The 15742-nt window shown below is 45.1% G+C and overlaps 1 protein-coding gene across 1 annotated transcript in view; it reads left to right on the top strand.

The window, feature by feature from the left end:
* The window catches only part of YES1 (YES proto-oncogene 1, Src family tyrosine kinase), a 274675-nt gene that overhangs the window by 137506 nt on the left and 121427 nt on the right, over window positions 1-15742 (top strand). The window contains exon 2 of the mRNA XM_085605813.1: window positions 6088-6360. Within this exon, the coding sequence (XP_085461939.1) occupies window positions 6096-6360 (265 nt within the window). The 5' untranslated portion in view covers window positions 6088-6095. The remainder of the gene's footprint in view (window positions 1-6087; window positions 6361-15742) is intronic.

The following is a 15742-nucleotide window of genomic DNA, read 5'->3' as shown; positions in this document are numbered from 1 at the left end:
TGTGCAATCATTGAAAATGGCATCTTGCACAGTGCGAGCTGTAGTTTTCTGCTGCTCGAGTAGATTTTTCCTCGAGCTGCAGCTTTCTCAACGCGAACTGGTAGTTTCTCATCGCGAGCGGTCGCGAGCATACGCGACCCCTCGCAATGAGAAACCTGACCTTCTCGCGTTGTGAATCTCGCCGGGAGGTTTATTTTCCATGCTCGCGATCGCGAACAAGGAAAAAGTCTCGCCAGGATGTCATTTTGCTTGCTCGCGGTCGCCAACTTGACGTTGAGGACCGCGAGCAAGCAAAAAATGACTGCAGCACTACGCAACACTACGCTACGCGTGTTCGCACTGTGCTACGTGCAGTTCGCGTAGTGCGAAGTAGCGCGAACTTCGCAAACTACGCGAGCGTAGCGCAGTGCTTCGCCCAGGCCTAGTATTCTGTAGAGAAACACCATTATAACATCTGGCAGTGCAACATACTATACCTTTGAGGCCCTCCAGTTTGGGGAGTTTAACTTCTATATAAAGTCTAATGAGATCTTGGTTCCTGGGGTGGAGTATTCTGAATGTTTTAGTTAAAGTATCTTGTGAATAGGTATGTCTTGAGTTTTTTGCAGAAGGAAGGGATATCAGATGCTGTTTTAGGGAAGGGGTACAAAAGGGGGTGGTGATGGTCCATCACCAACCCCTTTTGTACCGTTTTTGGGAAGGGGTTTCATTCGCCACATACGCTCAAATTTGTTTTCAAGAGTTTGTAGGTTGCTCTTTAACTTCTCTGTTTCAGGCGTCGGTTGTTTTGTAGTTTAAAGAGGTCACTGAAAGTTGAGCTCTGGGGACTGGTGTCAGTGTGTGAATGGAGTGTTTTTCAGTTGGCTTCTTTGAGTCAGGGATGATAGGATGTCACCTGCCTGTGAGTGGCATATTAGCATAATTACTCCGTGGCATTAGAAAACTCTAGAATACCGAATACATTTTCTCCGCCATTGCCATTCATGACTTTCCTTCTAGCTCTTGAAGATAACTGTAGTTCATTTACTGCACAAAGAACTTATTCAACTGAATGAAGATATTGCCTCTGTTTAAAGAAGCATAAAAGGTTGATTTAACTCTATTGGGCACCGCGTGCCCGCATCCAATCGACTTCCAAATCCATCCATTCACAATATCACCCATCCCTGTTCCACACCTTCACCATCGCCCAGCCTCGTTACTAACCATACTTTTACTCAGCTGTAGTACTTATGCACCTTCACTGTTACTCAACACTGTTAGGAATGTACCTTTGCCATTGCCAGTTTTGTTCCTAACGATACTTCTCATTCACCCTGCCCTACTTTGCTGTCTGTTTGCCATTATCCAGCCCTGTGTCCAGCAGCCAGGTCCTTGTTGATTATAATTTCACAGCTGCTGGCCTCTTGCTAGCCACACTTTCACCATCACTTTGCCTTTTTCTTATCTATATTTTAACCATTCATCCTTTGATGGAGTCACTGGCCTCCTGTCATGCAGGTACTCCTTGTCACTGAGTCCATTACTCATTTTTACCCTCCGCCCTGGGTATAGGCACTCTGCCCTGACATTTCTCTCCTTGCTAACGATAGGCTGGGTACCTTCAGTCCCCACAGAGGCAAATATCCTCCTTACCCTCTCGCCCCATACACCAACCGTGCGCACACAATGGCAGTAAACCGTTAATGTAGTTCCAGACATTATGGCGTGCTTTTTCCAAAATGGCATCCCTTTTATTATCAAATAGTGCAGAATTCTATCAAGAAATTTATATTGTACTTTATTGTGGCACAGAGCGGTTAGTGCAGCGCACCTTAGGGGTGGGGGAGGAGCCTGGTGTAAGGTGTGCAATTTGAGGTGGCGCTCTCAGAGCTGATTGCCAGCATAGGCCTCTGACGTCTACAACTGTTTTTCTTGTCGCTGAGTGGATTTTCTCTTTAAGTGCTGATTACATCCCTGCTAGACGTTTCATCTCTCTAAAGAAGATTACTTTAACAGCACAACAAATGGCGGAGGGGATATTCTTTTCCAGTCCTGCAGGTCTTCAGCAGTTGTGTATAGAAACTCTGTGAATGATGTAGGGAACTGCCTCTGCAGCGCGCTCGCTTGTTACACCGCCCCCACCTCCATTTCTAAGAATCATTTTTAACAAGAGTGAGAAAAACTACTGAATGTCATTGAGAAGGTCGACCGATGTTGATTTCTAAAAGTTTAGTGGAGCAGCCTTCTGGCTGGGGGGCTGCAGACCCCTACGCTTTCTTCTGGTCGTGCTACCTAGAACTCCAGGTGGTGCAGCCGGACCCTGCCTTCGACCTGCAAATGATAGACGCGATGCAAAGGAGCTCAGAGTTGCCTCCAAGGTTGTGGCTTGGTCTGTGCTGACTGTTTTGCTACCTGCTGCGGGCGTGACATCTTGAAACATAGAAACTGGAGTACATAAAATTATATTGATTCTATGAATCCACTGTCGGCCCGATGACACTAGTCTTGTCACTGCACCCTTCTCCCTCGCCCTCCATTATACTGACTTCAGAGACTGGCAGAGAAGAGAATTGACAGATTGGAGAATCTTATTGGAAACGTATTTAGTTTTTGTCTCTACTATTAACTTTTTGTATTCTGCAATTAATCGTTTATAGACCTCCCTGTCTTGGGTATTTTACTTAGATCTCCAAACTCGCTCCAGTCTTCTGCATAGCTGTTTGCGGGTTCTTAAGCTCTCCGAGAGCCAGGTTTCTGAAGGTTTTTTTTCGGCGGTTGATGAAGACTTTTGCCGGTGCAAGAGTGTCAATCACAGTTCTAATCCAGGCAGAGTATTTCTTTATAGTAATGTCAAGGTTTGGTGTAAGACTAGAGTTTGGGTCAGGTAACGTTTCTGATAGAACTGAGCCGAGATCTAAGGAGCTGATCCTAAGCCATGTGCTCCATCTCTCTAGATTAACATGGCTCCAAGTGAATGGGGTGACCGGCATGGCCTTGCTTGGCATCTGTGCCCAGCCACTGTCGCACTGAAAGGAGAGCTTAGCCCATGCATTCTTAACTATCGCAATAACAGCATGACTGGCACTCCATGCATCTCTCGAAGTCCTTCATTTGTTAAAAAAAAAAAACTTGGGAGACTCCTGCTAGCGCTGCTAAGTGTCGGGTTGCGAAATACCAAGGCTGCCTAGTCTTGATTTGACCTGATGCCCCTCACACCACCTGCCTTCACTTTTCCCCAAATCTCACTCTGTCAATAGTCTGATGGTGGAAAATAAGGCCCTGACACTTAAAATAAGTGTTGGTGGCCACAAGCTGCAAAAATTGAGCATTGCCCTTTCCTCAGGCCCGTCTTCTCTTGAGCTCTATCCATTCAAAACAGTTGTAAGTCCTTGCCTGACTGTCCTTATGTCAGTCTCAGTGATTGCAGAGCCTGGCTTCCCGAGCCTTACCGTATCAATGTACCAAACAAGCTCACATATACACTGGGCTTTGGTGCATCTTTCATACATTCATACATATGTAAGATTTTTGTTTAGATGGCTTACCTGTAAGGTAAGTCCCTAGGATCACCAACTGCTGCTGAACTTTGTATGCAAGTGAGTTTGTGTTAAAATCAGCTTTTCCGTCTTGCCGAAGTTAATACATTCGTGCCTATTGATGATGATGTTAAAAAGACAAAAAAGTCCTTGTTGTGCAGTTTAAAGAATATAATTTATTTAATTACTCCGGCTTTCCGATTCCCCCTGAGTGGGCATGATAAGATGGTGATGGAGGCTTGATCCAAGGTTTATAAGGAGGTGTATGTGCCTTGGTTTAATCTCCTCGCCTTTATTTCAGACAGTTATACCGATTGATTAATGGGTTGTTTTGGGTCCGATGGTGTTATTCTCATGCTCTGTATATCTTTTGATTGACCAGTTCTTGAAATGGTAACAGTTGATTAATGGATTTATTTTGAGCCCGGTGGATTAAGTCACATTATTTACACCTCAATCATATTTATAAGTTGTATGATCTATGATCCCTTAAGATGGTGCCATTTGTTTTTGTTACATTAGTCCGCCCTTAGTGTTAGTCACTAAATGTGCATATCAGTTGTACTGCCGGTCATGTGATCAAGGCCTCCATGGCCGAAGCATGTCATTAAAAGCATATCGATTAAAGGCATTTATCTCACACTTCAATTGCCTCGAGTGAGCGTTTTGTTTCATGGTGCATAAGAAATATATATTGTACTATTAAGATTACTATTAGGGCGGCGAACAATGAGTGACTGCCATTAATAGAGTTAGGTTGTTTTGCCATATTGTGCAGATTGTACGCCTAGACTAGCAAAAAGAATCAGAAAAAAGTTACAAAATGAATATAAACTTAGTGTTGGAGTCTTAGGCATCATCTATGCTTTGCTTAAATTTACTAAATGTGTCTCCCAATTCTTTAATGAGAGATACTTTTGATCCAGGAACTTCATCCAGAGCCAATAACAATTATAGCAGCTGTTACAATAGTTTCTGCATCAGACATGGTGCTCTGGTGATGTCAGTTACGTTTGCACACTTCCACTCTGACTTCTTCTTTCTGACCGTCTTCCAGTAGAGCATCTTTTATCATTCTCTTGTCAGGCAAGGAATAACACCACTGCCTTTGACTAGGTTTGCTCTCTACAAATACCACATACATACATACACATTCACTCTCTCGCTCTCTGTCTGTGACCTGCAGCTCTATGGCCTGCTTCAGTGGGTGGGTTAGCTGCTCGGTGATTGGTTATGTTGCAGGCTTCATGCTGTCAGTCACACTGTGTATTTGAATATGAGAATTTGCCATTGGTTTGGCTGGCTTCCCTTTCACAGGTCTGCAACTCAGCAGTGCTACAACCAGGGCCGTGCCGGAGGCTGCACTGCTAAACTCCTGATCTTCTGAATCCTGTACTAGGCTGGGCTCCATGTTCAAGAGTTCAGCGACAGGTGTAGGATTTAATGTGTGTTTTTTGTAGACTTTTGGCATATTCCTGACTGTTTACGTGAATCCTAAATATTGAAAATATAGAGCTCCAGATAGAAATTTGAAAGGGGGGAGTACTCCTTGGTTGGTAGTAAAATTATTCATAGAACATAAAAAAATAATTATTTCTAATGAGAGCATTTTTAGTTGGGTAAATTATTAAAAGTATTGTATAATTTTAATCTAAGTGTATTTACTCTTAATTTCTTTGGAGCTGAAAAACCATCAACAGGAAAAGATGCTTTCCAACACGCTGGCTACTGGTGCTATGTAATTGTAAATCATATGTGATACTCAATAAAAAAAATAAAAATATTTACCAAAAAAAAAAAAATGATTCCACATGTTACATTCATTGCATTATAACTTTAATGCTGTGTAAATGATAGATACAAGGATTGAAGTATGTATATTTACTTATGGAGTAAGATGAGTCAATATTACACCTAAAATGAAAAATGCCATGAATATTTGTTATAATGTAATGTACCCTGAATAATGGCTCAATAAAGTTTGTTTAAAAAAACCCCAAAAAACTGGAAAAGATGCTTTTTCACCATAAAGCCCCTCTTCAAATTAGACAGCAGCAAAAGTCGCACCACAATCTCACTGCAGGTTGCTCCTGAGGTTACTGATAGAGGTGCATTTCCACTGCGATGTGGGGGTAGTAGCTTGGGTGTATGTTAGTGTATCTATTAATCTCTATTTTTCAGTAAGAAATATTTGCTTATTATGAGTAGTAAAACAGACCGGTATGCAACTTGTCTGGTGGACTGTGTAGATCGGGGCAAGTCGACCGATTGCTCGGATGCTACCAGCAGCTCACCAAATTCTTCCTGGACCGATCTGAACTCGGATGTGACACCTTAATCTGCATAAGGCAGGATACAGATGTTCAGCAAACATCACATTTGTGATGTAATCGCTGGTGTGCTTCTCATGATAGGCTTGTGTTTGTAGTATTCTTTGGTCTCTTTAACACGTGTATTTGCTAAATTGTGTTCATCACTGCGTACCATGTAAGGAACCCATTGCTGTGCCTTCATGTTGCTTGTGAACTGCTGAATGGTTAATGCGTCGTCTTTCTCCTTGTGTTTGTAGAGTTTACTATGGGGTGCGTCAAAAGCAAGGAGGACAAGGCCCCCGCCACGACGTATAGAACCGATAACATCACAGAACCAGAGAGCGTCCACATTAGTCAGTATGGGGGAGATCCCATTCAAGGACCACAGTCGCCAGCAGCGAAGGGACCATCCGCTAATTTCAACAGCCATATCATGACGCCCTTTGGAGGATCTTCTGGAATGACTCCGTTTGGGGGAGCATCGTCCTCATTCCCAGCTACACCAAGTCCATACCCTAGTGGTCTGACAGGTAAGCTGGAAATGTATTTTTTCCAGTCCTTTTGGTCACACAATGCTTTCAGATTGTTTTTGTGGTTGTTTTCTACATTGGCGCAAGTTGGCAAACTACATGTATTGCTTCGCATTATTTGACACATGTTTGAATAAATTACTTTTTTTAGGGACTTGTGTACTTCTTTGTTAAAGCTGTCCTTTTGTTTTAATGGAAATACCTTGTATTGAGTAACTTTTCCATGACTTGATCTAGTAAAACTATTGAAATGTGATGCCTGCTTCCGTAATTCAGAGCTTGGGAGAGAATAAAACAGAATTAAGTTGGTTAAAGACCCCAAAGAGTGCATATGGAAGTGCAGTTCCCTACTTCTGTGCTCTGCTAAACAAATGCATGTTGGGCTGCTTCGGAATCTCCATGCAGTTTCTTGCAGAGGAGGAGCATTGGAAGAATGCGCAAAAGGGGTACATCGTGACTGTATGGGTTTTCTCAAATATTGAAGAAACCATGATATAGCCTGGCAGGGCGTGAGAGTAGCTGCTGGTAGTCATCTCCTAGGCCTCCCTGGGAGTGATACAAATGATCTCAAACCATATCTTCCATTTTATTGAGAGCCTGGGTCATAGGCAGACCATGTTGTGGATGTGCTTGCTGGACTTAACGTTTATCAGCTTGACTGTCTTGCTTAGTACAGCTCTTTTTTGTAAAGCCTGTGGCCTAGTGCTTGATTTCAGCAGAAGGAGAACAGACACTGCATTGCTGTGAGCGATTCTTGACAACATCAAGACATTTGTTAGCGAGTTCCTACACTGGCTTTCAGCCAAGTGGAAAAGAATGGTTTGATGAACCATGTATTTCTAACCTACTAATTGCTGGTTGCACAATTGAGTGATTTATGGTTCAAAGTGCACTGGCAACCAAATATGAAAGATATTGTCTCTAGTACGTCATGCAAAATTGTGAATTATGTACACTACAAAAAGAAGCGCTGTGGTAGATATTTTGCGTCTGACTACCATTTGTATCGGTGCTTAGGGTAAAGTTATTGTGTAAATCCAGAGCTTTAAAGCTTAGGCCACTTTAAAGCCTAGGGCCTAGGCCAAGAGATATTCAGAATTTTAGTCCTGTTTGAAATTCACTAACTGTGGTTTGCTATCTGCATACATAGAAAACATCAGCCCAGTCTGATGTATATATAGCCTCAGTTGAGAGATGCATGTTTGTGTTAAAATAAGAGCAGGGAGGACTCGCCCCTGAGGCATACCTTAGGGCTGTCCTACACACTGCAGTGCGCCTCATACAGGGCTTAAAGACCTAAGAGGACATCACCCCCATCCTAATGGAACTCCATTGGCTCCCTTTGCTGCTCCCATCTTCAAAATCAGCTGCATTATTTTCAGAGCCCTCATAACCAACACCCTTGCTTGTCTAGCTCATCATCACTCGTAGATCTTTGGACACCTGCAGCCAGGACAACATCACACTACAGAATAAGAAGTGTAAGAAAGAAAAAAATAAGACATCATGCCCTTCCCATCTAAGCTCCCAAGAGCTGCAACAACATCCCTGTATCCATCGGGATCACTCCAACACTGCTGCAATGTAGGAAACAGTTGACGTTATGCTAGTCTTTGACCATGTAGAGCGCTCTGTGCCTTATGTTTAGGTTTGCGCTATAGTAATACCATATACATTTATTTTATTAATAAACTTGATTGACCTATTGGGATATTACATAGACAGTACGTAACATAAGGAGTGCTTCTACAACAGTCCGACCCGCTGTCCCCATCAGTGCCCCTATAGACCACAACAGTATTACTGCTCTTGTGGAAGCAACAGATGTGTCAGATAACAGTAAATGCAGAAAAACAATAGTTTTCTCCTCTATAAGAACTAAAGCAAGCATTAATATCCTACAGACCATATACATATACAGATACACCAAAAGCAAGGTCATCAATAGTGGACTATTTATTGGGCTTACTGTGACAAGAAAATGTTACACCAGGAGTTTAGACTCTGTAAAGATCGTGTTATTGGTCGCATTGAATGCCAAAGAGAGGTCCAGCCGTACAAATACTGCCTTTGGTATTATTGCTGATTCTTGGTGGACACTGTCGATGTATTGTAGCGTGTACGCCTCGACCCTCCAGAGTGAGATCTGTTGTGTTATTTGGCTAACAACTCCAATAATAAGTTCACTCTCCTCGTAGAAATGAAGCTGCCGTATCACTTAATTTTCAGTGACCTTCAGATTAAAGGGAAATTTGAATTGAAGATAATATGCAGTGACCCGCAAGTCAAACGTTTGAGGCTTTAAAGCCGGTCGATTGACAACAAATGTATACTAATTATTGCCATGACGTGGGATACCGATGTTTACTGACAGACCATGAATGTGGATGGAAAACATAGGGCCAGTGGTGATGCTCCTGGGGATAGTTGTTGTATAGTGTTTACTACCTGTACTTGCTAAACTATTCTGGGGTAGTGAATGCAGAGAAGCATAGAAACACGTACATAGTTCCCATTTACAATGTCATTGACGGTTGGGGCTGGGCTGGGCTGGGCGTGGAGAGGGTGATGAGTATACGTACACAGAAAGTGACTCCTTAAGTGGTTTCTGCCTCTGTCGTAATTGTAGTAGCAACTCATTGCAAATCGACACCACCATTTCCCATGTCTTGAGGGGGAGACCCTGGAGGCTGTCATTTTAACTGGCTGTACAGTAACCATCATTTCAAAGGTCCCAGGCTGGACACTATTTTTCCCTCTGGTCCCAACATTATAACTGTGTACATACGTATGAGAATGTAATATGGTATTTATTATCATGGTGGAGTGTAGGGAGTGGCCATGACTAACGAGAGGCAAAACCTCAAGTGAGTCATAATGCCACTCACATTGTTAAAAAATGTAAATAATTAGCATAGTACGCCCAGTATATCTGTATGCATAGATTTGCCATGCTTTTTTTAATCACATGTGGTAGCTAGAAACAAAGTTACGCTGAGAGCACACGGGATGAAATCTGTGTTCCGAGATAGAATATTAATTTGCCTAGTATCGTAAAGGTAAGTTTCAATTCTATTAACGACACGGAGGCGAGGGTTATGCTTTGTCTTTCTCCGCTTTAATAACATCAAAATCTCATAGCAGCCAGAAAGACGCAATCATAAAATCTTTTGGTTGTGATAAAAAACATATGACCAAAGAAAAACATCAACTCCCATCACACCCAGGGAGGTATCCAATAACATAGTCCTTTCATAGTGTCCATAACCATAGCCAATACATAGTCCTTCCACTCTGTCAGTCCCTCCTCTTTCTTTGCACGAGTCATGCAAATCCATCACTGGTCCTGTTTGGAACCGTCGTCACCTAGAAGAGCAGAGACAGTGGACGGGTTTCCAGAAAAAAAAACAATCAAAAAGTACAACTTTCAAGAAGTGCATAAGAGAAAACCTACTGTACCAAATACATTACCGAGCTAAGACTGGGAATTTTAAAAACATGAAGTAGTTACTTACCATCTTACGGGCGGATTCGCACAAAACCGTGCTCGGTATGGGATAATCCTCGCCTCAGTGTCCTTAATAGAATTGAAACTTCCCTTACGGTGCCAGGCAAATTTCTATTCTATGTCACGATCGGAGGCTCAGATTATGCTAGTTTAAAGCTTACTTACTTACAACTGAGCGACCTCTATTACAGGTTTGAAGTAAAACCTTTTAAAGGTCGAGTCCGAGGACCAGTCCGCTGCATGCATCAAGTCCTCGAGACGAGCCCCTAAAGAAAAAGTCTTGGAAGCCATCACCCCTGGCTGAGTGAGCTCCAAATTGCTTTGTGTCAATGCCCACTTCTTGCATGATCCAGCTCACTCACCTGGCTATAGTGGGGGAAGAGATAGCCTTGTGCTGCTTTTTCAAAGCGATAAGCAGCTGCCGCTCGCCCGGAGGACGTAGCTCCTGATTAATTTCCTCATATGCCTTGAGGCAGCCTACAACACATAATTTCTAGGCATCCGGAAAGCCGGGTCCGAAATCATCTGGGTATGAGACTTCGTGTGACGTCCTACTGTGAACACTACCCCGTGCGGGTGAGAAAAGTCTTGCTGAGATATCCAAAGCCCGGACATCAGAAACTCTCCTGCAGGAGACTAAACATAACAGCATTGCCAGTTCGGACGAGATCTCCTTTGAAGAAAGGTTTTGCTGCCAAGACCGAAAAAGATTAAAAACTAAATGGACGTCCCATAGGGCAGAGTAGCGAGGTTCTGGGGGCAATGAAAGACTGATACCACGCAGAAGCCTGCAGTCGAATGGGTATTCCCCCACTGGAGCCCCGTCTATTGGGTTTTGACCCCCTGAAAACTGCTGACCTTATCGCATTGATTGAGCGATATGCTAAACCCTCTGTCGCCTAATCCGCAAAAAAATTCAAGATTTGAACAACACTGGTGACCACGGGATCCAAATCCCTTCGAAGACACCAATGAACCCATTTTTCCCAGGCCGACCGATAACGTTTCGTGGTGCTATCTGCACAAGCCTTTGATAAGAGGGCTTCAGCTGGTCTCGAAAGGCCTGGAAGCGGCCATCGTTGCCTGAAAGCCGCCACGCCATGAGACGAAGAAACCCCTGGGTGATCAGGTGGTGCAGAACTCTGTACGGGTTCAGAAGCAGGTGAGGAAACGGGGAGTCTGAATGAAGAATCCCAAGAAAGTTCTGGAAGAACTTAAAACCAAACTTGCGACCTCAAACACGGGGTCACCATGACCAATTCCACCCGCTGCTGGCGAATCTGGTCCGCCGCTCTTGTGATCCTTGAAAACGGGGGACAAGTGTAGCCTCTCTCTTGGCTCCAATCTTGGAGAAATGCATCCGTGGCAGAGGCCATTGGATCCGGTCTCCAACTGAAAAATCTTTGGACCTGGTGATCCAGACGCGACGCAGAGAGGTCTACCGAAAACGTCCCCCACAGGCTTTCCAACCACCGAGAAACCTGAGGGTCCAGCTTCCATAGACTGGAATCATGAAGGTTTCTCGAGTGCCAATCCGCAATTTGGTTGTTCTGGCCTGGAAGGTATTCCGCTGTTACAGAGATGTGATGAGCCAAGCAGAAACCCCCAAAATCCTTTGCCAGGTTGGCTAAGGCTCGTGAGCGAGGACCCCCCAAATGGTTGACGTATTGCACCACGGAGATGTTGTCCATCTTCAGAAGGACACAAGATCGCACTCTGTCCCTGGTCCAGCAACAGAACGCAACGGACCTTGCCAGGAGATCCAGACAGTTGATGTAGAGGTTCTGCTAGTCTAATAAACAAACGTCTCCGGTGGAGAAATCCCCACAACCGGCGCCCCAGCCTGACCTGCTGGCATCTGACTCTATGATGAGGTCTGGAACCGAGTCGAAAATCGGCCAACCGTTCCACGCTTCCATGTGGGTCAGCCACCGCTCTATCTCCTCTCTTGCTTCCATAGAGAGAGGTACCAACTGGTCGTATGACAGCCCTCTCTGCAAGTCGTATGCCTTGAGGCGCTGGAGGGCCCGGTAATGTAGGGGTCCCGGGAAAATTGCCTGGATGGAGGAAGACAGTAAGCCGACCAAATGGGCAATTTGCCGAGCGATGTGGAAGTCTTCGAGATGGTTTGACGCAATTTGTGTCGTATCTTGCCCATCTTCCGAGACGGCAGGCTCAAGGACGAGTGAATGGAATCCACCACAAACCTGAGGATGACCACCTTCTGGGAAGGACTGAGGACGGCTTTGTCCTTGTTGACAACAAAACCCATGCCCTGCAACAGGGACACCATTTGTTGGAGCTGCATGGACAAGCTCCTGGGGCACTGCGCCATGATGAGAATATCATCCAGGTACACAATCATGCGTATGCCCTGGGCCCTGAGGAATTCCACTGCTGAGTGGAGCACCTTGGTGATGCACCATGGTGCTGAGGAAAGACCGAATGGAAGGTTGGTGAGCTCGTAAATCGGTTTTCTCCAGGAAAACTGCAGGAAACGCTGATGAGGGGGGTGGATTGGAATTGCCAGGTACGCATCCTTCAAGTCCAATCGCACCATCCAATCGGATGGGAGCAGGACGTCTCGGGCGAGATGGATCCCCTCCATCTTGAAATGACGGTATACCAACCATCTGTTAAACTCCTTGAGGTTGATAACTGGGCGACGTCCCCCATCAGATTTTTCCACCAAGAAAATGTTGCTTAGGAAACCGTCGGGATACAAAACTGATCAACAAATGGCTCCTTTGTGAAGCAGCGTGGAGACCTCGATCAGTTGCGCCTCGTGGGTAGTGAAGGAGATGGGACGAGGATAATCCTCCTGTCGAGGACGGTGGTAAAACTCGATATGAAACCCTTGAACGGTTTGTAGAACCCTAGCGTCTGATATAATAGCTGTCCAAGCGTCCCGGAAGGCCTCTAATCAACCTCCGATGCGGACATGGGTCGCTAGTAGAACACTTACCGCTGGGATTCCCGCCACCAGCATTGCCTTTGAAGCCCCCGCGGCCCTTGAAGCGATGGCCTCTGGTCGGGTAAAAGTTGTAGTTTGCGCTGGAATTATAATGTCCGTGCCTGGAGGCTTGCCCCCTTTGACGGTTGTGCTGGGAACCTCGGCCGACAGAGCGGCTCCTGCCTCGGCCGGCGCCGTGGAAAACCTGCGGGTTGAAGACCCTCTTGTTATTGGATTGGACCTTATCCAAAAATGTAAATATTGCTGCAAATTTACCTAGCTCTTTTACAAAGGGGTCTCCGAAGAGACCCCCCTGCGAAACTGGCCCTGCCTCCGAGGAGGTCAAATCCCCAAGCTGGGGATCTAGCTTAATCAACAAGGAGCGACGACGCTTAGTTGACAGGATCTCGGGAGAAATAGACGACCCGGACACCTTAGCCTCCTCTGCCATGTACAAAATTGTGGTCATAGGACCAATGGCATCGAGGAGCTTATCCTGACATGAATGCCAGGATCTATCTATGCCCTTCCGGGGATCTTTTATATACTTCGCCAGGAATGTAGGCATTTTGGAGTCCAACTCTGGGGTAAAGGCAACCTTCCCCTCCAGAGAGGGCCTCGGCCCCTCAGCCCTTAGACAACCCCAAGCCTCCTTCTCCAGGGGCTTGCGAAGTCGCCCCGTGACAAACTTGGCCACCTTGTTGCCAGGAGCCCAAGCCGCGGACCGATGAATAATCTCATCCAGATCCAACATACCCGTATCCTCCCCCGAGGCTGAAGGGGGGGTTGACCGCCAGGCGCCAAGGGCGTGAGGGACCCGCCTCATCATCATAATCCCTTCGGGTTCCGAGAGTGGTGCAGGGGGAGAAGACGCTACCTTTGCGAGGAAGGCTGTCTTAAGACGTGCAAACGCGTCCCTATCTACTCCCTCAGGGCACTTTTTCTTAGGAGGTGAAGGGCCCTCCCGTGTAACGGGTTCAACCGGAGGCACGTGCTTGTGCCAATTTTGACCACTCCTGAGCAATCCTGTCTGACAGGCGTTGTTCCATGGGCCCTACCGCCTCGTTAACCACCCTATAGATGGAAGAGTCCACAGCCTCATAGAACTCATCATCCCAAGGTAAGTATTCCTGAACCTCTTCCTCCTCATAAACATCATTCTGTGCCTCCATTATTGTTTGTGGAATGATGAGCCAGAAAAATACAAAGCATGGCTGGAGGAGCCGCGATGCAAAACCAACGAGACGTACGAGTCCCACTAGCGGACCTCCAGAGCACCGCAAGTAAAAAGGCACCGGCTGCGTAAGGTGCGCGAACGCTCCTGCGGCTGGTAGGAATTTGTAAAGGAATAACAGCGTAATCTAAGCGAAACAGGGCCCAGTTAGCACAGAGCTTACCGCAGCGCAGGGGAACCGCAATAAACATATAAATAGTGAATATTAGCCCCAAAACCAGTGAAAACCGGCAAAGGGAAAAAAGTGTGAACTTAACTGACTGCTAAGCAGCGAAGAAGGAAGAGAGACAGACAGAGTGGAAGGACTATGTATTGGCTATGGTTATGGACACTATGGAAGGACTATGTTATTGGATACCTCCCTGGGTGTTATGGGAGTTGGTTTTTCTTTGGTCATATGTTTATTACATTCAAAAATTTTATGAATGCGTCTTTCTGGCTATTATGAGATTTTTATGTTATTAAAGCGGAAAAAGATCAAGCAGAATCTGAGCCTCCGGCCCTGACATAGAATCACACTAACTATGCTTCGTCTGTATGGCACAGTTGCTTATTTCTGTCAACATATTCTAGAATGGAATCTATGAGATATTAGAATATTATAATGTTGGGAATTTCATTGAAGACAGTGGAGTTGCTTAGTGCTAATAATGGCTGGTACAAACCTTCCATTCCAACGTTTGCCTTTCTGTTTCACTCTTTTTAATTTAGAACATTCAACCCTCAGTGGGTAGAATTTTTAATAGCTTTATAGCACTTCTGTGTAGGCCTATACCAGTTTTTAAAGGTGCAGGCCTATAACTCGGATTCAGGGCCTTTAACAACCGATATAGTCTTGTTAACAGGTTATAAGGCTTTTACAAAAAAAGTGTTTTTTTGAAGTTGGTTCTACTCTACAGTGGCAATACGAATTTGGCTATTTTAACTGCAGTGATAAGCGAGTGACACTTGCTCCAAATAATGTTATTTGACCCTATTTATTTTCACTGTTCATGGAGATGTGTGTGTTCTGAGTATTGTATTTCCACCTTTGACATCTGAGGATCTTCTCTGTGACCCCCCCCCCCCCCAAGCCCATAGCTATTCTGTGAGGAGGAAGGGGATTTAGACTTTGAGTGGCAAGGACCTGATTGGATGGCATTTGAGCTCTCGCTGACAAAGACCTGCTATGCCGAGCTTTCTGAAGAAAATGAGCCATTGTGGAACAGAGGATAGTCTTCCAATTGCAACTCATAATAAGAAAATCCAACAATCGGGGGCAGTAGCCTGTGGAGAAGCACCCATCAGATGATGAATGCTTGACAACCCCGCTCCCAAGCTCCGCTTTCTCTTCTGTATGCTGTGCACCCCCATGTTTCAGTCTGAAAATTGACGTACTAGGCTGCTGCTGTTCTGGTGTGCAGACATGGATAGGACAGAGTACAGATCTCTCCTGTGCCTTCAGTTCACCCCTCCCTCAGGAGGAGAATCCCTAAGACTACAGTTAGTTAGCAGGCTCCTTTGCAGTTCAGAGTAATACTAGGGTGACCTCCTTTGTATTTTAACCTTGGGGTTTTCTTCACATTTGAAGTTGCAGGCCTCCAAAGTCTCTGAAAAATGTAAAAGACTAATGTGCTGGTGTAAAAAATGTGGATACCTTTGAGTGGTGCCAGTGCACTATCTTTTTATTGAATATTGGTCTGTACAG

The sequence above is a fragment of the Triturus cristatus genome, chromosome 5_1 (assembly GCF_964204655.1).
Source record: "Triturus cristatus chromosome 5_1, aTriCri1.1, whole genome shotgun sequence".
In the NCBI taxonomy this organism is placed as follows: Eukaryota; Metazoa; Chordata; class Amphibia; order Caudata; family Salamandridae; genus Triturus; species Triturus cristatus.
Note: the sequence above shows the minus strand (reverse complement) of the source record. Positions and strands in the feature narration are given on the sequence as shown.